General features: G+C 55.7%; 8 protein-coding genes across 8 annotated transcripts; 3 read left to right on the top strand and 5 right to left on the bottom strand.

Moving 5' to 3' along the window:
- Window positions 1-233: 233 nt before the first annotated feature.
- On the bottom strand, window positions 234-1,128 carry CH63R_04641 (Ras-like protein Rab-8A; the record flags this gene model as incomplete). The annotated part of the gene is made up of 3 exons (XM_018299616.1): window positions 234-544; window positions 648-915; window positions 1,099-1,128. 3 exons carry the CDS (start codon window positions 1,126-1,128, stop codon window positions 234-236), a joined length of 609 nt encoding a protein of 202 aa, XP_018160862.1.
- A 1,490-nt stretch (window positions 1,129-2,618) lies between these two features.
- CH63R_04640 (ATP synthase regulation protein NCA2) lies at window positions 2,619-4,723 on the bottom strand (the record flags this gene model as incomplete). The annotated part of the gene is made up of 2 exons (XM_018299615.1): window positions 2,619-4,614; window positions 4,707-4,723. 2 exons carry the CDS (start codon window positions 4,721-4,723, stop codon window positions 2,619-2,621), a joined length of 2,013 nt encoding a protein of 670 aa, XP_018160861.1.
- Window positions 4,724-7,329: 2,606 nt separating this feature from the next.
- CH63R_04639 (Fatty acid hydroxylase) lies at window positions 7,330-8,482 on the top strand (the record flags this gene model as incomplete). The annotated part of the gene is made up of 4 exons (XM_018299614.1): window positions 7,330-7,343; window positions 7,450-7,561; window positions 7,627-7,770; window positions 7,829-8,482. 4 exons carry the CDS (start codon window positions 7,330-7,332, stop codon window positions 8,480-8,482), a joined length of 924 nt encoding a protein of 307 aa, XP_018160860.1.
- Window positions 8,483-9,069: 587 nt separating this feature from the next.
- Window positions 9,070-10,075, bottom strand: CH63R_04638 (Pterin 4 alpha carbinolamine dehydratase; the record flags this gene model as incomplete). The annotated part of the gene is made up of 3 exons (XM_018299613.1): window positions 9,070-9,300; window positions 9,404-9,466; window positions 9,602-10,075. 3 exons carry the CDS (start codon window positions 10,073-10,075, stop codon window positions 9,070-9,072), a joined length of 768 nt encoding a protein of 255 aa, XP_018160859.1.
- Window positions 10,076-10,856: 781 nt separating this feature from the next.
- Window positions 10,857-12,173, top strand: CH63R_04637 (Amidohydrolase; the record flags this gene model as incomplete). Its single annotated transcript, XM_018299612.1, has 1 exon — window positions 10,857-12,173. The coding sequence occupies one exon, from the start codon at window positions 10,857-10,859 to the stop codon at window positions 12,171-12,173; it is 1,317 nt and encodes a 438-aa protein (XP_018160858.1).
- Window positions 12,174-15,933: 3,760 nt separating this feature from the next.
- CH63R_04636 (BZIP family transcription factor) lies at window positions 15,934-16,826 on the top strand (the record flags this gene model as incomplete). The annotated part of the gene is made up of 2 exons (XM_018299611.1): window positions 15,934-16,185; window positions 16,371-16,826. The coding sequence occupies 2 exons, from the start codon at window positions 15,934-15,936 to the stop codon at window positions 16,824-16,826; spliced, it is 708 nt and encodes a 235-aa protein (XP_018160857.1).
- Window positions 16,827-17,543: 717 nt separating this feature from the next.
- Window positions 17,544-20,046, bottom strand: CH63R_04635 (actin; the record flags this gene model as incomplete). The annotated part of the gene is made up of 4 exons (XM_018299610.1): window positions 17,544-17,576; window positions 17,698-19,421; window positions 19,474-19,794; window positions 19,863-20,046. 4 exons carry the CDS (start codon window positions 20,044-20,046, stop codon window positions 17,544-17,546), a joined length of 2,262 nt encoding a protein of 753 aa, XP_018160856.1.
- Window positions 20,047-20,487: 441 nt separating this feature from the next.
- Window positions 20,488-21,076, bottom strand: CH63R_04634 (DASH complex subunit Dad4; the record flags this gene model as incomplete). The annotated part of the gene is made up of 5 exons (XM_018299609.1): window positions 20,488-20,656; window positions 20,702-20,790; window positions 20,844-20,888; window positions 20,949-21,005; window positions 21,074-21,076. 5 exons carry the CDS (start codon window positions 21,074-21,076, stop codon window positions 20,488-20,490), a joined length of 363 nt encoding a protein of 120 aa, XP_018160855.1.
- Window positions 21,077-21,082: the final 6 nt, after the last annotated feature.

The raw sequence follows: 21,082 nt of genomic DNA, 5'->3' as shown, positions 1-21,082 counted from the left end.
TCCCTCTCTCCGAAATTGTCATTCTCCTGACGACCAGGTCTACTACGAGACCCGTAATGCCGGGGAACCCCTCTTTTCTTTGCATGTCTTTCTGCCTTTCGTGGAAAAGCGCTGTGCCCCCGGCGGCAGCGCCGAATCGACCCAAAACCCCCCCAAAACATAAGTCAAGTCTTGCTTTCTTCCTTTAGAAAAACAGAGCAAAGTCGAGCCTCTCTTCTCGTCTCTATCCCACTTTAACAGCACTTTCCGCCGGCTCCACCCTGTTCGCCGACGTTAACGCCCGAGGCAGCGGGCTGCTCATTCTTCTGGTTGTCGATTAAGCGCTTCTTGATGTCGGCGGCGAGTGAGTAAAAGGCCTTATCGATGTTGATGTTGCTCTTGGCAGAGACCTCGAGGAAGGGGATACCAAGCTCGTCGGCGAGCTGCTGGCCGCGCTCGGTCGAGACGACGCGCTTCTCTTCCCAGTCGCACTTGTTGCCGATGAGGATCTTGTTGACGCCCTCGGTGGCGTGTTGCTCGACGTTGGCGAACCAGGTGCGAATGTCTGTATTGGGAAGAGTGGTCAGCCTTTTGTCACATGTGTGGCTGAAGTGCTTCGGCCGAGTCGGAGTGAAGATGAACTGGGAGGCGCAAGGGAGAGAACGTACTGTTAAAAGACCGCTCGTCAGTGACGTCGTAGACGAGGAGAATACCCATGGCGCCGCGGTAGTAGGCGGTGGTGATGGTGCGGAAGCGCTCCTGGCCGGCAGTATCCCAGATCTGGAGCTTGACACGCTTGCCGTCCAACTCGATGGTGCGAATTTTGAAGTCGATGCCGATAGTCGTGATGAATGACGGCGTGAAGGAGTCCTCGCTGAAGCGCAACAGGCAGCAGGACTTGCCTACGCCCGAGTCGCCGATCAGCAGCAGCTTGATCTGGGGTGCTTGTCAGCCACATGTGAACACGATGTTGTATTTTGTTCCACTCATGGTCCTGTTGCAAGGGAAGGACAGCGCCTTCCCAAAATAAAGGGGATGCATTCAGGGAATTCGACTCGACCGTCTCGAGCCAAGGGGTGGGACGAAGTGTAGGGAGGGGCAGCGGCATTCGACACGTACAAGGAAGTCGTAGTTGCGGTTGTTCGACATTTTGGCGGCGGCGTATGGTCAGGGACTGAGAACCAAGAGGGTCGATCTTGAGGGGACAGTGATGCTTCTCCGGGACGACGTAAGGGTGCCGAGCTAGTTGTTGTAATCGAGATGACGGGGATTTAGAAGGAGAGAGAGTTGTCGCGATGTTTGCCGTCGGATTCGGAGGTACGGGGGGGTGGGATGGAATCGGTTTTGGGATGTGTTAGGAAATCGGCCTGGTTGTCTGCCGTAAGGTAGGAGAAGGTAGGAATAGGCAAGGTAGGTACAGAGTACAGGTACGTATGCAGTCAGTTCCGGGCTGCAGGCGAGAGGCGGGCACTGTACAAGTCCACTTTACTGAGGAGGGAGGAGGGAGGGAGGAGGAGGTACGTAGCACCAGGCAGCGTAGCGTCCCCGTCGAATCGCTTGTCTTTAGGGGGGGTGAGAGTGGCGTCTTCGTCTGGGGTAAGACACGACCCGGCCATTCTTGCTTGACCGACCCGACCTGAACTGGCGCTTGTGCTGGTCCTGCTGGGACAGGGCCTAAGGGATTTGGTGCTGGTGGTGGGCGGTCTAGCACACTGTCCGCAACGTACCTAGCCCGCTGCTGACTCTCCCAGAGAACAACACTACACTGCCTACTTCACCAACTCCCTGTCCGCAACGTCACTTTATTTCTGCAACGAGGCGCTTGGATCTACCAAGGAGGTTGGTTTTGCTTTCCTCCATTTAACCTTTCGCTGCCCTCCGACGTAGATCCGACGTCGTTACCTCTCCCTGGCAAGCACCGCAATCTGTCCTGTTGACTGTCCTTATCACGGAAGCAAGAGCACCAGGGTCAACACCATCAGCAATCACCTGCTCGTTGTAACAAAGCCCGGTTTGGCCGACTAACCAGCGGACTCTTTTTTTGGGCGTTATCCTCACTGTCTACCTTGAGTTGCAGTTGCACTTACTGCCCCCCTCCCCTCTCGTTTCTCTAGGTAGTCAACAGTGTCAAATGCGCTCGGTCGGTTTCCCGCCTTCGTCAGGCTTGCCCAGGTTGCAAAGCCACGCCAACGTCATCGCACTGTCTCGCCTCAGGGTCCAGGTCCCCAACCTGGGTCACGGGTCCCTAATCTGAGCAACCCGAGCCGGGCAATTGGGGTTCACAAGGCGCAACCGTCACACATAGCGAGCCGGGAAATCGCCTACCTATCCCGCGCCTCAGGTCATCAACGCCGTAGGTTGGTGATAATCATGCTCAATTGCGCCAAGACACCGACTTTTTGATTCAACCGCCGTCCATAGTGACAAATGCCGCCTGCTAAGCTCCGGTGCTAGTTTGCAATGCTCCTTTGACAATTCATGCCTCCAGCGAATACACAGATGTGGTACAAATCCCACTGCAAAGGCAGTTCCCGCTGTGCGTAATAAAAGTGACCTGAATGCTGAAACCCGTAAGACCGTGTATCCATGCGAATCGTTATTGCGCCCAAGGCTCTCTCTCTTCCTCCTCCTCTTTACCTTCACTGTAGCCATCTGGCGTAGGCCCAGCGAATGCGATCCAATGCCCTAATCTGCACCTGAATGCCTTTCAGGTTGGCAAGGTCGTCCAAATCCTCTCGGAATTCCCTTTGCCTGTCGCGGGGCAGCGCTCTCTGCATCAGGTTACGCAGCACGTGCACCTCGCACAGAAGCAGGCCGTGATCCTTGTAGGAAAGAAGATTGTTCTGCGATGGCGTCGCCTCCGAGAAGATTCGATCAATGTTGCGCAACACTCGAATGCTCTTTCCAGCCTTATGGCTGTGACGGGCTCCCCTGCGGGCGCCGAAGATGCCGCGAAGATATTGGACAATGCCGATCGAGACGAGCACACCGGGGGTGAGGCCCACGAAGCCAAAGACCAGTTCCTGGCTCTTTAGCAACGAGTCGATGCCGCTAATGGCTACCTCTAGGTCGACCTTGGTCTTTTGCACCTGGATGAGAAGAGATCGAACGAGGTCGCCCTTGATTGCGCCTACGAATGGGGTTCTCAGGTCCTTTTCGAATGCGCGGAGGACCGGCGTGACGTCTCCTTCGCTGACCTTGGTCCTGAGATCGGCAATCTGAACATCGGTAAGCGAGGCGCCATCGCCCACAAAATGAGGCTTGTCCAAGGCAAAATCCACAACCATGCGTTCCAGGCTTTCGCGGTCGGCTTTCAGGCTGTCTCGGCTCATGATGGCAATCTCGCTGCTCGAGTCGTGACGGATAGTTCCCACAATCTTGCGTGTCGGCTCGACGACCCAGTTGAACCAAAAGTCGCGAGCCGTGGCCCCAATGTCCTGGATCCAGCCGAGGATCTCGGCACGCCGATTGGCGAGAAGTCGGAGAATGGTCGTCGACGACAGCAGAGCGGCAGTTGCGGGCAACCAGTACCGAATGAGTCTTGACGGGCGACCGTTGTTGCGAACAAGAATCTGCGCAGCGGCGACGTGATTGGGAAGCCCGGTGTCGAGAATGTTGAGGAGGCGTCTGGCGAGAACGGAAGGCTTTTCCACGGCGTTGGCGTCCTCGATATGGATACTAAGTTCTGGATCTTCCTCGACTCCGGCAAAGACCTTGTCCTCGAACTCGCTGACCCCATACTCGAGAACCAACGCTTCCTTTAAGACCATGTCCATGAGAGCCACACTTCTCTCTACCACACCTTTCCAGTCGTGGCTGTTGACGCCTGCCTCGCTCTTGTCGTCGTCATCGTCGTCTCCGCCGAATGTCAGTCCTTCGTCGACAAGGACGCCGAGACCGCTTGCTATCATGTCTCGCAGACGCTTAAGATGGGCCAGTTTCCTCCTGGCTTCACCACGGCTGAGGGCCACAGGCGAAAGAACCTTGCGCTGAAGGGTCGTAATCGAGGAGTCTCTAATGCTGTCCCGCACAATGCCGTAAAACTGTTTCCATTGCTGAGATAGCCCGGTCCGCGTCGACTCAACGAGGTCTCCTGGTGCGTGGCTGATGTTTTGTATCCGATGTTTGCTCTCGTGGTAAACGTCTTTGGTCAGTGCCCATAAGCGTAACGGCGATGTCTGTACGGTGTAGAGGCTGCTATAAGTATATGAACTCAAAACCTCGTCCCAGTACCACATCTCATCACTCAGGGGAATGATCTGGTCCAGGAGGGTGTTTAAGATGATTCCGTAGGTTTGTACAGTGGCCTTGCTGATGAGGAGCCATTCAATTTCTGATTGATAATGACCTCGCCCAGCCCCCTGGCTTTTCTCGGCCTGGAAGTCCCACTCTGCCAGCTTTGACTGATGCAGTAGAGCGCGGATCCTCTGGGAAGGGAGCAGCGAGAGCGAGGACGAGGTGGTGGACAGAGCTCTCGCGATGTGCAGAAGCTCGTCGATTCTCGGCGACGACAAGGCGTCTACCGTGGCAGAGTTAAAAATGCCATGCTCCTCGGCAGAAAGCTCGCCGTCTTCTTGGGAGAGGCTCAGGCCCAGAGGAATCCGATCCAGCTGCGCGTCTAAGCGACGGACTTGACTGTGCGCAGGGAACGGCGGATGTCAACAACGGCATGTTTGGGGTTGACGTAAAACCAAGGGAGAGGGGAAGATGGGACGGAATATACTGACTCGGCCACAACAGACATTATTGCTTCTCACTCAGAGAGCACTCCTCCTGCACATTCATGGGTTGGACGTGAGTCTCCAAAGTCGGGGGCAGTGAAGATTAGGAGTCGCGTGAGATTGGACTCGGCGAGACAGAATCGAGTGGAAGTTTGGGTTTAGACGTCATCAGGTAAGCGAATGCCCCGGGCAACACTTGGACAAGGGCAGCCGCCTACGCGGTGAAGGGTCGGATGGGTCTTAGTCATCAGTGTGAGCTGGCGCCGCTGACGGAGCCGCCAGACCGCCGGAGCTGCATCGGTGCGCAGGGCTTGAGGCTTAACGCCCACAACAGTGTCGTTAAGATCAAGGAGCATCGGACAGAGAACGCATTACCAGTGTCGTCCAAGTGGCATGCTGGACAGGAATCGAGGTCGTTATTAAGGGAAGACGGTGACTTGCAACTCTTATACGTTTCGGCCCGTAGAGAAAGGCTCACCGTTGCTGAGCATTGTGTTGCTTCGGACCCTGAACCCACACAGCTTCAGATACATAAGACAAGACACCATGCCATGATAATGCTCAAAGCGACTCCATGAGAGCTTCACGGGTTTCTAGAATTGAACAGCAGCCAAAGCGGAAGCGCCATGACAGCCGCCAGCTCTTAGGCTACATAGCCACCTCAGGTACAGATTACTGACTAACAAGTAGGATATCTATATAGAGTATATCCCCCTCTAACGTATCCGCATAGCGAGCGGGCCAACAGGCCGAGCGGGCCACTCCTTATCGCTAGAAAAAAGGCTTTTTCTAACTATTTATTAAAAAATAGGTTCCTAACTAAAAAAGCTCTAGTTTTCAGTATTATATAGTGATAAAAGTTAGATTCTAAGAAATAATAGTATAGAAAATATTGTCCTACTCTAACCCTTATATAATATGCCTATCTCTTATCGATAAGAGAATTACTAAGGATGTAGAGTTATAGAGAGATCATATTTTCTATACTATTATTTCTTAAGGTTTAACTCTTATCGTTATATAATACTCAAAGCCATCTCTTTTTTAGTTAAAAACCTGTTTTTTAATAAATAGTTAGAAAAAGCCTTTTTTCTAGCGATAAGGAGTGGCCCGCTCGCTCTGTTGGCCCGCTCGCTATGCGAGTACGTTATATAGTCTAGCCTCCTAAATAGACTAATATGTTTCAAGCTGGCGAAGGCCTGGCCTTAAGCTGGAATATTCCGAGCCATGGTCGGGGCGGATCAAACACAAACGCAACACGCCATTTTGCCTTGTGCCCCCATGTCCATGTCTGATGAAAGCATTGCATTTGCAACAGTGGCAGGGTGGATAGAGCCGGGCCGTTTTCACAGGCAATACAGGCGGCGCAGCGGAGACAGTGGTCAGATGGGTCTCATCGGCAATCGGATGTTGGGTGATGTGAGAAGCTTTGGGGGGGTCGGATTCTCAAATAGTTATCTATCTACCTTACCTTACTTCAGGATGTCACCAGCTTGAGCAAGAAGCCTGACCACTTCAAACTTGCCAGGGACAGAACCGTAGCGCCAAGTCCAATACACAAGGCGTGAGATTGTGCAACGCGCGCCCCTCCATATTCGTATTCGTGTTGAGGTAGGGTACGTGCCCAAACACGCCTCCAAGTAGCTCTAACCCAATTAGGCTCCGCAGTCCACGTAAACCTCGAGGCGTAGCAGCGAAAAAGTCGAGGTGTGAGGTGCTGCTGCATCATGCATGTGAGGCGATAAGATAGGGCAGGCCCACCATCGATGTCCGGTTGCTGTAATGGGGCGAAGTACCTACCCAACTAATTACCTACGCAACAATATGCCCTTCGATGACCCTCGATTGGCCACTATGGACTTGGATCACGACTCGTAGTGGACGAATACGTACTAATGTTTGCTTGGGCATTGAATCAAACTGCCGCCACTGCCAACCTACGTTCCTAAGGAGCTTGGATCGGAGGAGAGGAGCTAGGTTCCAGCCCCTGCAATCCGCGGCACCGGCCCAGCAGGACGCTCAACCTGTACACCCTTTTGCCTCCCGAAATCTTTTTGGCCTTCGCACACCGCCCGACCCATTCGCCAGGGCACGCCTGCTCCTTACTGGTTGGGGCCCACCACGGAAGACGGATAGACCCATACTACACATGGGCTGATGTCCAGGCTCGGCCTGCCATTGGCCTGCTGACACTTACACGACTCCATCAATGCTCTAGCAGTGCACAGTACAAACACCAAAGGGGGCGTTTTCATAGCATAACTCATTCCCACCTGAGCCAGAGTCGCAAAGGAGGGAAAAAATACCTTTGCCTTCAAGCTGCAGGTGCCATTTCCCTTCCCCGTCAACCGAAATGATCCATGGGATAAAACCTCAACAAGACCCGGTCCTGAACCCTTTGCCTTGCCGCTCGCTGTGTTTTTCATCCCCTAACCTGCACCTGACATACCTACACCTCGGCGCGCATTGTTGAAGGAGAGTGTGTGTGCCAGCCATCCTTCCCTCACTCATTCTTCGCCAGCTTTGGCTTTCTCCCATCCCATCTTCCTCTTCGACACCTTGCGATAGTGCGTGCACCTGTTTTCGAAGCACCAGTCGCGATACCGCGCTGCCCCCTCCCCCCGCCAACATGGCCGCCTTTGTGTGAGTCCGCCCCCAGTCGACCTGCGGCCTGCGCTCCCCGAATACCCTTGAGCCCGATTTTGAAGTGCCAGTCAAGTCAGTCACTGATGCTTTGGTTTCCAAACAGCAACTCGACCGTGATCAACACGGCCTTCAACCACACCCAGCCCTACTTCAGCGTCCTCGAGGAGGTCTCCAAGTACAATGTCCAACTAAACTATTTCGAGCGCCTCTGGGCTGTATGTCAACACCTCGGCGCACCCAGTTCCCATCTTCCATGCGACTAACATCTCATCCCACCCAGGCTTGGTATCTCTGGATGCAAAACGATATCCTCGCTACCGGCATCATGAGCTTCGTCATGCACGAAACTGTCTACTTTGGCCGTAGTCTGCCCTTCATCATCTGCGATCTCATCCCCTGGTTCCACAAGTACAAGATTCAACCCGTAAGCACCGATGCGCCCGCGGATTCGAAAATACAATTCATGTTAACATTCTGTCTAGCAAAAAATGCCGACACTCAAGGAGCAGTGGGACTGCGCCATGGTCGTCCTCATCAGTCACTTCACCGTCGAACTGCCCCAGATCTGGCTCTTCCACCCCGTCGCCACGTGGTGCGGCATGGAGTACGGCGTCCCCTTCCCCCCTCTCTGGAAGATGGCTATGCAGATCTCCATCTTCTTCGTCATGGAGGATACCTGGCACTACTGGTTCCACCGTGCCCTGCACTACGGACCCCTCTACAAGGCCATCCACAAGCTTCACCACTACTACTCGGCCCCCTTCGGTCTTGCTGCCGAATACGCCTCGCCTATCGAGGTCATGCTCCTCGGCATCGGCATCGTTGGCTCGCCTATCTTCTGGGTCACTCTCACTGGCGACCTCCATCTCCTGACCATGTACAGCTGGATCGTTCTCCGCCTCTTCCAGGCCATCGACGCTCACAGCGGCTACGACTTCCCTTGGAGTTTGCGTCACTTTCTTCCCTTCTGGGCCGGCGCCGACCATCACGACCTCCACCACGAAAAGTTTATTGGCAACTACGCCTCCAGTTTCCGCTGGTGGGACTACTGCCTTGACACCGAGGCCGGTCTCGAGGCCCACAAGAAGCGCCGCGAGAAGAAGCTCAAGGCCATCAAGGCTCAGAAGGCCCAGTAAACGCGCCGTTTGCTTGTTGGCTCTTGGCCTCCCGAGACGTGGCATACAACGCTATATATAGCCTGTGTTGGCTGCGTCGACGGAGAACGGCGCGCTCACGAGCATGCGCTTCGAGCGTGGCTCTAGACACCTGTTGGCTGTCTTATGATGCGATGTATAGAAGCGGCGGGACCGGACACCGCAAGGACGCGAAATGATACAGGCCCGACACCGAGGCTTCGAAGTCTACGTAATTATTCATTGGGGCGGCGTTTGAAGAGGGATTGACGGTTGTGCACCAAGAAAAGGGCAACCGATGCGGAATCTTGTCGCACATCATGGGAAGGCCGCCCAGGAAAATGGCATTGTAGTAGATTACTTAATTACGGTACAACATTCAGTCTTTTTTTCTTCTCCTTTTCACTTTAAGCGATTCATTTCGTGTGGGTATGTGTACAGTATGTTACATGAATGTTGTGTCCCAACCTGGGCCTTTGGCTCCGATTATTCACATCCACACTCTTGACTCTAAGAAGACCAGACGAACTTCGGCCCTGAAGTCAGACACGGCCTCGCGAGGCGGCAACCGAAGCCTCTCACCTCTCACCTCACTTCTTAGGCGTACAGCAGTCTCCCGCCGTCTCCGCAGCCTTGTCGGCCAAGCCCCGGATGCCACAGCTCACGGCCGCGTCCCCCTCGGCGGCCTCGGCGGCCGGGTGCGCCTCGACCTCGCCGAAGTCTTTGGCTAAGGCGTCGCAGATCATGGCGAGCTTGAGGTCCTTGTCCGACAAGCCCTTCGGATTGTGGGTCGTCCAACGGATGAAGGTTGTATTGTAGACCTATCGGCCATGTTCTCGTCAGCTGCATGGGGAGAAAGTGCGATGTCTTGCGTCCCACCCGAGCCGGCCTGTTCAGGGGAGGCGAATCTCACGGATGACTTACGTTGGACCACTCGGGGTGGTGGTTGTGAGTTTTGCACTGCAGACTCACGGCCGTCATGAAGTCCTTTTTTTTTCAAGCATGCGTCAGCCAGTCCCGACACGTCTTACTCATTATTCAAATGCCGAGCCCGTATGAGAACTCGATAGCCTGGGAGCCAGGTATAGAGGAAGCAAGAGGTGGTTGTTTTTCATTACGCACCCACGTCTTCGCAAAGTTCTTAAACTTGAAACTCCTCTCTACTGCCTCCCCATCGTTCACCAGCGCCCAACGACCGCCTCCCAGCAACGTCTCCAGCGTCGAGGACAGCGAGGCCTCGTCGGAACCCTTGGAGAATCGGGCCACGGCCCGTGCCGGAGCGGCGGACGTCGTCGACATGGCTCGCTGATGGCGGCGACGTTGTTGCTGCTGGATGGGCCTGGGTAGTGCTGCTGGCCCTGACGACGATGCTCTAAGGAACAGGGATGATGCGATGAAGAATCGCGGCGTCTGTTGTACGAGGCGGCGGGGGAGGACCGGGGTGTTCATCTCCGAAGGCTTGGTGAGGGTGAGAGAGTGCGGCTCCCGCGACAGTGTTGTGAGGTATGGTCGGTTGTGAGATGCGATGTAAGTTCTGCGGAGCGTCTCCGATGGGGTGGAGAGCAGCCGCAGACTTGGGTGTTGGGAGGTTGCCATGTTAGGGATGTACCCCCTGTTGGGCTTGCTTGTGACCGAACCTCAGGTGGGGTTCTGGTGAGGACAGCCGGCCACCTGGTAACCGAGCACCATGCCACGGGTACTCTTTACATAGCTAGGTAGGTATCACAGTAGATGCTTTCCGCTTCTTCTATACTATAGGCACATCTTGGATCATAGAAAGACTCGATACAAAAGAGGGGGGCGAAAGGCCGTTGATAGCAGACAGCCTCACGCAACCATTTTCCCTCGTCTCTCGTGCGGCAGCTTGCGTGAGAGCCTGCCACGAGCAACCCCGGAGCGGCGGAGCCAATCCAGCCTCTTCACGAAGATCCACATCCAGTTTCCGGTATTAAGCTAACCTGCGTTCCTGTGTTTGGCAGGTCGTTTCCCCCGACTGTATCTGCTCACCTTATCAAAAAGATGGATGGATGGTTGGTTGAATCCTAAAGTGCCGGGGTAAGCTACCCCGCGTTGCCAAAGAGTGCATGACGGACGATGCGCTCCAGAGTGCGACGACGGCATACAAATGAGCTGCGTGCAATATCGTTCTGGGCTCATCTGATGTCGTTTTCACCGTCCATGGACTAAACTCACGTGAGTATACCCAACTCCTGGCAACTAGCCTGGATAGCAGCCTACTTACGGCCCCGTGGTCCTAGTCGTGCAAGCTCAGGAAGACCATCAAAATATGCGCATCCCGGGTAGTAGGCCATTGGCGGCGGATGTATCAGCGCGATGTCCCATCGCCACCACTTCAAGGATATCCCGACTTCCTGTAATGTCCTCACCTGCATCGGAGCTGGTAGTAGAGTCAGCCGTCACTGTCATCATCGCTGACCTCCTCATCCCGGGCCGCGGCTCTCCCGTCAGAAATGCTGCCGTTGCTTTGGAGGACGGCAAGATCGCCCATGTCGGCGAGCATGACGAGCTCCCCGAAAAGTTCCGCGCAGTCAGGCCGGTCCACGTCCCAGTTCTCATGCCCGGCCTCTGGGATGTGCACACCCACTTCATCGGACTCGACGTGGTGACTGGCTTCGATACCGGTCTGTTTAACGTCCTGCCGGGGTCCAATGCCCTCGTTGGCGCCATCACCGTCGAAGACCTAGAAGAGACGCTGATGGCAGGATACACCTCTGTTCGAGAGCTTGGCGGGTACGCTGGTGACCTGGTCCCCGCCATTGAGAAGGGACGCCTCATAGGGCCGAATGTGTACTCGTCGATCGCTGCCATGTCCATCACTGGAGGACACGGAGACCAGCACTCTCTCCCTATCGAGACGATGCTGAGATTTGCCGAATGTGGCGGCCCCTGCTCTATCGTCGACGGCGCAGACGACTGCACCAAGGCCGTGAGGCTGCTGGTTCGCCGAGGAGCGCGCTGCATCAAGGTCTGCTCCAGCGGCGGCGTCCTGAGTCTCTTGGACGATCCGGAGGACAGACAGTTTTCGGACGAGGAGCTCAAGGCCATCGTCGAGGAGGCGAGCCGCAGCCGACGCGCCGTTGGCGCTCATGCCATCGGGAAGGCCGGTATCATGGCCGCCCTCAAGGCCGGCGTCAAGAGCATCGAGCACGGCATGTACCTCGACGATGAGGTCGCCGACCTAATGATTGAGAAGGGTGCCATTTTCGTCCCCACCCACCATATTGTGACCACCATAAGCAAGGATACGTCGCAGCTACCGCCCCCTATCGCGCGCAAGGTCGAGAAGCTCGTCCAAAAGGCCAAGGACTCGTATAGGTTGGCCATCAGGAGAGGCGTCAAGATCGCTCTTGGCACAGACAGCGCCAGTAGCGACCGCACAAAGGGCATCTCACACGGTAACAACGCCATGGAGCTGTACTGGGCGGTGGAGAACGGTATGACGCCGCTGCAGGCCATCGAGGCGGGCACCGCGAATGGGCCGGGTGTTCTCGGCGGGATGGCGCCCCTGAGCGGCCAACTCAAGGAGGGATACGATGCGGACTTGATCGCTGTCGCAAAGAACCCCCTCGATGACATCGAGATTCTGGTGAAGAAGGAGAACATTACCCATGTCTGGAAAGGGGGCAGGTTATTCAAGTCTCCCCCAGGGCACATGCCGGCGGTTGTGCTTTGAATGGGTGTGTGGCCCTGGGGCTGGCCAGTATTACAAATTGATGCTGCACGAACATGTAGTAGGCTCAACCAGAAAAGAAACACAGGCTTGTCTGCACAGCGGTAGTCCGCCTGCCATCAGTCAGCAACGAGCCTATCGGTGAATAACCAAACCTACGATGTATTCCATATCTAACGCTGGCTCCCAGCCAGTCGCCGAAATGCCTCCGTCTGTGGACTATGACTTAATGCAGGTCGACTGTTTAAAACAGTGCCGACGGAGTTCCTGGAGATGCAAGTGTGCCATCCGCAGTCACATTTGGCCTCGCCCCCCAATAGTTGTCGCGTTAAGTTGGCGCCCTGTCCCAGGAATGGGGGAAGCCTACATATCAGGAACAACTGTTGACGACACAGCTCTGGCCATCCCCGCCTGCTGTTCTATCAATGAAGATACAACAGTGTCTTGCCGTTCAATCGGGACGAGTTGGAGTAGTTGACACGGTCAAAAGTCAAGGGCAGACAGAGAAAGGCATATGCAGACCTGGGCTAGACAACCTCTCGAGGGAGATTCCTCAGTAGGGGTATTGTACTCCACTTGTCAGGTCAGCGGTGAACAGATCTCCAGAACATTGTCAGTGGCCTGAAGCTGATGTCTTGCGTCCGCAACGATGAGCGTTGTTGGAAATACCAAATGACTAGCATCGTCGTCGTATTCGTTCTTTGAAGGGATAAGTGGTGTCCCGGAGGAATAGTGCTGCGAATAACATGTCATTGGCTGCAGAGAGTGTGTGCCAGTCAGTCAGTGCGGTTCTTCTAGAACGCTAGCGCACAGACCCTGCATTCAACAGCACCAGGCGCTCCTGATTATGTAAGTGAAGTTGAGCATCGGGTGGGGCAGGTCTTGTTGGCCGAGGGAAGTCCGTCCCCCCAAATTCGTGTCTTTAGGGCCACCTGATAGAGGAGAGAGGGGTTTCCTGGCAGCCGGGCAGCCGGAAACTTGACAGGCCTAGCAAGTTTCTGCCAAAAAACAGGCTCCTTGGTGAGGCACCTCACCACCAAGTTTGGTGCATCAGGGCGATTGTTCAGCCACAGCGAAGGACCTCTCGGCATGGATCCCTAAAGCGCCGTGGCTGCCCTTGCCTTCGTCGGCCCTTTCGTAAAGCCCGTCGGCTCGCTTTACCGAAGGTCGCTTGCTCGCCATTGGCAAATGGAGGTGTCGGCATGTGTCCCAGTGGAGACTTGCTTGGATGAGGTAATTTGTTGTCGGACTTTGCTTTCGCTCTGCGCTCCCGCAACTCAAATGAACCAGTGCCTGGGTCGCATGGCTGACAAACCGGTTTTGCTGATTGTCTCGGCGATAGCGACATCATTCCCGATAAGTAATCGTAGATGGATGGGAGTAGCGCAAGCAGTACATCGATTGCTCGTTTTCTTGACCGCTCAAACAGCTTCGTTAGCGAAGCAAGTAGCATATACCTCCCCGCGAGAGTCACGTGGCAAAGGCATGCTGTCTGCCACAGCATATTCGCCGCCATTCAAAGGGAGAGTCCAATCCATGTCCGTCGCCGTCTCGTTCGTTAGTCGGCTCCTCGCATCTCAAAATCCACGCCTCAGCGAGCAATGAGATGGTGAGAAAAATAGGAACACATGGCATTGAACTCTGCAAAGCACTTTGGACAATGCTCGCCTGAAAGCCTTGTATACGTACATTTATGTTGCCTGTCAAGGGCAGGCCGACTCGAACCCCTCCCTAAAAAAGCCTTTCATCCTTCTGCCAACCAACTTATCGTGGCTTCCAGTGATGCCTGGCATCTCCCGTACGGTCCAGGGCTGTGAGTGTCTTCCTCGTCAATAAAATCATCAACTTTCGTGTCGTGCAACACAAAACGCGCCGCGTCGAGGCCGGAGACGATACGCAGATGGTGACAGGCGAGGTACCTCGCGAGCTGAGGCAGGCACAGGCCAAAGTACCTCTTCCATGCCTTCCCCTCCCTGCTCTTCTCTTCCTCTCTCTCTCTCCTCAACTTCATTAAATCAGTCGACCAACTAGCCAATCCTCCACTCCCAGCCACGCATTTCCCGCCCTTTTCCCTTTTCCCACGCAAGAAATTATACCCATCGACTCTTTCGACCTCTTGTTATCACAAAACTGGGACGGCCGTTGGCATTTCAAAACAGGACGACACGACACACTCAACGCGTCAAAAACCAGCGCTTGAGCTATTCCGCACATTTTCAATCACCGAGAGCTCGAGCTTCTCCCACACCTGGAAAGAAATAACTGAGGGAATTGCATACTTCTGCCGCGGATCACCACAAAAAGGAGGTCCAAGCTACGCGACCCGACCATTGCCTTGCCTTGCCTTGTACCTCACCTTTCTTACCTCATCTTCCACCTTGGTCCTTACCTCTCTGGAACAGGCACGGTACCTACGGATACCTTGCTGCACACCTTACGTTACCGCGTAAAGATACCCACACCCCCATCAGGTTTCCCCTCCTCGACGACGCGCTAAGGTCCCATTCGATTACCTAAACATTCGCTGAGCTGCCGCATCGGTCCTCCGCCTCATCCAGTCTGCTCGTCCGGGCCCTCTTTATAAGTCGTGGCCGGGTGCCTGTAGTAATCAATTCTCCCGTCCACTTCATGCTGAGTCAGAACCGGAGCTTGAAGATGCAGAGCGCTTCGCCCTCGCCTTCTGCGAATACCACCACTAACACAGGTGAGTATTGAATGTCTTTGGCCTTTCTCCTTTCTCTCTCTTCTGTTCCCTGATTCCCTTTCCCGAATCATCCTACCTTCGCGTCGTTCTACGGTCAGCAAGCCCTCTGCCAATTCCCGTCGATCACGTACCATCCCTCCTCTCTGCCACCACCACTCTCTTCCTCCCTCCCTCTCTCTCTCTCTCTACCTCTCTCACCTCTGCCTCAATCCGTCATCCAGGCCCAGTTGCTGGCCCGGCTCTCCGCCTTACCTCGGATTTCAATCGCTGCTTGCATTGTACCTTACCCGGATCTCATGTACACTGCGCAAGGGGAAGCTTTCCTCACCTTAAACTGCGTTGCAATCATCAATACCTGCTCTGTTGTAGGAGAGGTCGCGCTCCCACACCACCGTTGATATGTAATCACCCCCCCCTTATCATCTTCCCCATCCATCAGCAGACTTCCCAAAACTATCTAGCAGTTGTCTGAGCTGCGCCTTTCCCTCTTTGTCTTCGCGATGTGTCGCTGGAAGCAAAACGAGACGAGGCGGAACACCGCGAAGACTCAGCTACGGCTCAGTCGGCTAGTTCTTGCACCTACTACATATCACGGCGCATCTTCCAGATTCTCCCAGACCTCTGCTGCTACGATCACTTCACAACTCCCTGGAACCTCCATCGAGCTGCAATTCCCTATACTACATCAACCAGAGACAGCCCCGTATTTCACTTCCCCTCAGGCCATCCGCTTTTGACAAGTCTTGGCTTCGCACAGAGCTTCGACATTCGTTGCTGACATGACATGTCCTATCCACAGACGCCCACTTGCACGCGCAGCTTGAGCTACTAAGCAAGCACACCACGCCTAACTCGTCAGACAACGCGACGGCCCCATCCCGCGGAGCTCGTTCTCAAGCTTCCAACCCATCGAGCGCGTCGCCTGCTCATGGCTATAGTAACGGCTCGACCTCGCCACCCACTGACGTCCTGCCGCCGATAGCCAACAACCACGCCGACTCCGAAGCGCATATTCATCCTGATCTACGAGCTCGAGCTGCCCACGCGCCAGCCGTCAACATGATGCCCGCTGGCGTATCTTCTCAACCGCAACAGCAGCAGCAACCGCCGCCGCCGCCGCCGCCGCCGCAGCCTCAACAGCCGCAGCAACAGCAACATATTGCACCGCCTCCGACGACTGCCGGCCCATCTACAGCGCCTCCGATTCACTCCCCCCCATCAGGTATGGCACTGGATGAGACCGCCGAGGGCCGCAAAGCCAAGCGCGAGCTGTCGCAATCTAAGCGCGCCGCACAAAACCGAGCTGCCCAGGTATGTACACACAATGAGAGACGACTCGGGATCAATGGCGCATGGCCACCCCGCGCATGATGCAGAGTCACGTCAGCCAGACTGACCGGCCACCCACTGCTGCCAAGCCCGCAGTACCCAGCGCGCTCATCCCCAGCTTCGTTTACTACTTGCCAAAGGGCTCGCGCTGACCTGATGCACTACAGAGGGCTTTCCGCCAGCGCAAGGAGGGGTACATCAAGAAGCTCGAGCAGCAAGTCCGAGACTATATGGAGATGGAGCAGCAGTACAAGGCGACGCAGTCGGAGAATTACGCCTTGCGCGAGTACGTGATCCACCTTCAGTCACGCTTGCTTGATGTCCAGGGCGAAGTTCCTCAGCCTCCCCCCAACGTCAACCTTCAGCACCCGCCCATGCCGCCTCCTGCCGCGGTTCCTACAAGTGGTCCAGAGGTTGCGCCCAGCAATGGGGGCGCCGGTCCTCTGGAAGCTGTTGCGCAAGCAGTGGCGGGGCTGCAGGCTCAGGAGCAGCTTGCAGAGAGACAGCAGTTCACAAGCAAAGGCTTCCAGGCCGAGCAGGTGAAGGACGAAGCGCGGCGGGAGAGCGAGGAGATTGATCCCCAGCTGCCTGACGGCCTCCCAGCCCCAACTGCCTCCATGTGAATGCGCTTGAGGAACAAAGGCGCGTCGCATTACATTCTCATTGGTTTTCACGTCGCTGGCGTTGCGGTACAATGGTTTGTCAAGATATTACTAGTGGACTGGCGTTACCGGCATGGTTTCTTCTACCCACATTTTGCAGGTGTTTCGTTACGATGCCCTCGGGCTGTGGTTCTTCATCAAAAGGGAGAGGACGGGGAGCAGTAGTTGTTGTGGTTGTCGCGATGTTGGCACGAGAGTGAGCGTGTCAAGTGAGGGATTTGGAGGGGGGCTTGATGAAAACCGCTCGGCAGCAACCCTGATCATTGTTTGTATGTGACGGTTCCTACGCCGGTGGCCCATATGGCATGGGAAGAGGTCTTGCGTTGGCCGGCTTTCACCAGCATGACCTGGTTGGCCTCGGCTAGACCCGGTTCCCCGTCGCAGATAGTCTTCGCTGAATCACTTTGCCTTCTCACTCACTACCTGGTAGATGCCGCCCATGTGGTGACGCGACTTGATCCAGAGCCAAGGGGGGTGCGGGTTTGGAGTGGAACGTCACGCAGATCGTACAAAGAAAGGCAACGAAGCCTGCTTTTTTTTTTCTTCTTTTCTCGTCGATTTGAAAACAAACGGATAAACGAAAAACCCACGGCATTGATATCTTCCCCGCATCCCACTCATGTTCCTCTGCCCATAGACCTGCCGTGCTACGAAGCGCCTCTGTTTCCGGTTGACTGATCATACATACGACATGTTGCCGAGGTCGTGTTCCTGTGGAACGGAAAGTTAGCTTTTGAGGAGGCTGGTGGTGGGGACGGGAGGGGGGGGGGGGGGGGGGGGAGGGCGAGAAAAATGCCGAGGGACACGACAGGATTCAAGGACCATGACTGACCTTGATATACTCGGAGCCCTTCTCCTGGTACTCCTCCCGTGTGATGGTGGCGGCCTTCCACGCGGATGAGCCTGCCCACCCAGCAGCGCCCTTCCAGGCGTCGTTGAGAGCGTCCTGGGCGCGGCGGATGGCGAGGGGCGCGCCGGCCGGGAGCAGCGGCGTCAGACCCTGGCGGAGGCGGTCGTCGAAGCCGCGGAAGAGGCTGTTACCGCCCGTGAGGAAGACGTCCCTCAGGAAGTCGTCGCGGTTGGGGACGCCGCCGAGGCGCTGGTTGAGGATGTCGCCGATGATCTCGACGAGACCCCCCTGATCGACGCCGGCGATGGATGGCTGAAACACGACCTCGGGCACGCGGATGCGCTCGACGTTGAGGTGAATTTGGTTTAACTCGGCCTGGGAGCCGGCGTCGAACGGCCGCGGGCCGCGCGTGAAAGCGTGCAGCATCGACTTGGACCAGTCTGTCTGCGCTTCGTGGGTGTGCTCGTACGTGAAGTCGGGGTCGTAGCGGAGCAGGTCCTCCTCGTACGTCTTGAGATTCGCCTCGAGGTTTTCCTCCTCCTGCTCGTCGTCGCTGTTGTCACCGACCGTGATCTGGCGGTACACGCCCCAGTCGTCGTCGTTGGCGCCAAAGTTGTCGTCGTCGCCGCCACGGCGGCGCTTCTTGGTCGGGTTGTCCGAGGCGAGATTGGCGATGCTCTTCATACGGATCTGCGACGCGAGCGACTTGCGGTTGCCGAGGTCCTGCTTGAGACGCTCGCGCTCCTTCATCTTCTGGAGCGTGACGGCACGGGCCTGGCGCCTCTCTTCGAGCCAACCCTCGAGGTTGTTCTCGCGGCGCTCCTCGTCCAGCCGCTTCTCCTCCTCAATGCGGGCCTTCTCGGCCTCCTTCTCGGCCTTGGCTCGCGCGCGCGCGTCGTGGTTCGACTTCATGAGCTTCTGCTGACGCTTGGCCTTGAGGCCGGCATCGTCGAGCTCCTCGTCCGGCACATCCAAGAGGTCGAACACGGGCTCCTGCTGCTCTTCCGTCGGGTCACCGCCGACGTCCTTGGTCCGCGCCTTCTTGACCGCCTTCTCCAGGGTTGCGATGGCCCTTTCCAGGGCCGCTTCGTCCTTGAGATCGTTGCTGTCCAGCAGTCGCCTGATGTCTTTCTTATTGGTCTGCTGCTCCAGCTTGGCTTGAAGCTTCTTGAGTGATTCGAGCTCGTTCTCCTTACGCATGAGCTTCTCCAGGCGCATCTTTGCCGCCTGCTCCTGTAGGCGTCTGCCGCTCTCCTTCTTCCGCTCGGCGATGCGTGCCAGCTCCTCCTCGGTTTTCTGCACAATCACCTCCTCCGTGAAGGGGTACTGAATGACGATATCACGGTCCTCAAGTCCGGTCCAGTCCAGATATCCCCGCAGCTCGTTGTCGTAGTCCTTCGAGACGTATGCGTGGTCACGAAGCATATGCTCGGCCTGCGATACGTTGAGCTTCCCAGTGAAGGCAGGGTATTTCAGTCGGATCAGCCGCAGCAGGTACTCTGCGGCGTGCCATCCTCCCCAGTTCAGCCTCGTTGCCTGATTCAGCATCGCCTTGTGGTTGTAGACGGGTATTACATGCGTGGAGGTGTAGGACGACGAAACGACTATGCCTGTGTTCCCCTTGTTGTGTGCGTACGAGAAGAGCGAATCGATACCGTATGCCAGTGACGGCGCGCCGTAGCATTCAAAGACGATTTCCGTCATTGCTGTGCGGGTGTCAGTTGCGCGGTAGTGGAGGTTCCCACAAGACCAGCTTACATTTCCGGGAGTAAGGTAGGTTAGCCACCGTCTCCGTCATGACGATGGGCATGTCGATGGACGCATCGTCGCCGTTCAACCCAAGCTTGAGGAAGATGTAGTCTAGGACGTGTTCCATGACATCCCAGTTGCTGATTATTCCCGTCCCTTGCTCGTGTGCATACCGAATATGGCTTCTTGCCGTCGTGTCGGCGTAGCAATCGCTGCCGGCGAAGGAGTACGTCTTGCCGGCTTTTCGGTCGCGGTACTTGGACATGATGGGGGGAATGTTCAACCTCGGATTATCCTCGAAGGACCATCCTGCGCGTACCGCAGAAGAGCCTGGTTGTGATGGCTAGTTAGCTAGGAAAGAACTCCCAATGGCTCCGCCGGGTTGCTGGGGAACTTACCGTTGTCGATGACGATGGTTGCGCCCCCGGACGGCTGCGCCATTGCCTTCTCCCGTCCATCGTGCTGCACCGGGATTGGCTTCTCGAACTTGGCCTCCTTTACGGGGAAGATCTTCGCAGATGGGTACGTTCTCTGAGGAGGTGCCGGCAGAGGGGGGATCTCGCCTGTTGCTGAGGGTGCCATCGCGACGTTCGTTCGTGGTCAGGTCCTAGGATGTCGCGGCGCGACAGACCATGCTCGGGTAACGGACAGTTGTCGTTCGGTTCGAATTCGGTCGTGCCTGGTCGCCTTGTTCGAAGGAGTTTTGCAAGAGACGTCTACGCCACGTGTGGCGGGTTCAATGTGTCTTTCGATTACGGTTGTTGGAGTTGCGATGCGCCCATGATGCGAGGCTGCGAGGCTGTAAATTTCAGTGGATCCTTTTCTCGCTGGTGCTGCTCGTGACGCAGTGCAGCTTTGTGATCCTAGCGCAGCTCAGTGAGAATGCGTCTCGGTCCGTACCCAAGTGGCCCCGGATCAACGCTTTCGTGAATGTTGCCATTTAAGATGACCAGTTACGTCTGTATTTTAAGGACATTCACGCTGCTTCGAATTCATTTGCTCCTATCTATGAATTCAAATCCTCTACGGCGAGGGTAGCAACTTCTCGTTGGGGGTATTTGTGCTACAACTTCTTGGTTGCAATTGCACCTGAATCACTCTCATTAATCTTGTCTCATTCCTCGTCCAGATCCCCGGCCATACAGCGATCGCCCCCGAGAGGTTCACGAAGGCGGCTTCAAATTGTCGGTCGCTGGCATGAGGTTAACAGTTGGTCGACGCTGTTGTGCTTACAGACCTACCCTCAAGATGGAACAAAACGTTGGATTGGTAGTTCTTAAACATCTGAGCAACGAGCTCGACGTTCATGTTCTGGATGTTGATCTCCTTGAAATTTCATCAGGCAGTGCTCCCATAGATCACCAAACAGTTGAACCAACCTGCAAAGCTTTGTTCATGACCACGACAGCCTCGTTGAGTTTTTCCTAAACGCCATGTAAGTCGCATCGACCTCGGGTGGCTTCGAGGTAAGAGACCTTCCTTACCACGTTGGTGATGATGCGAGAAAGCAGCAGGTTTTGCTGATGCTCATGAGGACTTTCCTATAAGTGAGTCAGCATCATTGATCTAGAGCTTCAAGTCAATCTGGTCGGATGATTTGCCATCGTACCATCTTGTC

The sequence above is a fragment of the Colletotrichum higginsianum genome, chromosome 3 (genome assembly GCF_001672515.1).
Source record: "Colletotrichum higginsianum IMI 349063 chromosome 3, whole genome shotgun sequence".
NCBI classification, from domain to species: domain Eukaryota; kingdom Fungi; phylum Ascomycota; class Sordariomycetes; order Glomerellales; family Glomerellaceae; genus Colletotrichum; species Colletotrichum higginsianum.
Note: the sequence above shows the minus strand (reverse complement) of the source record. Positions and strands in the feature narration are given on the sequence as shown.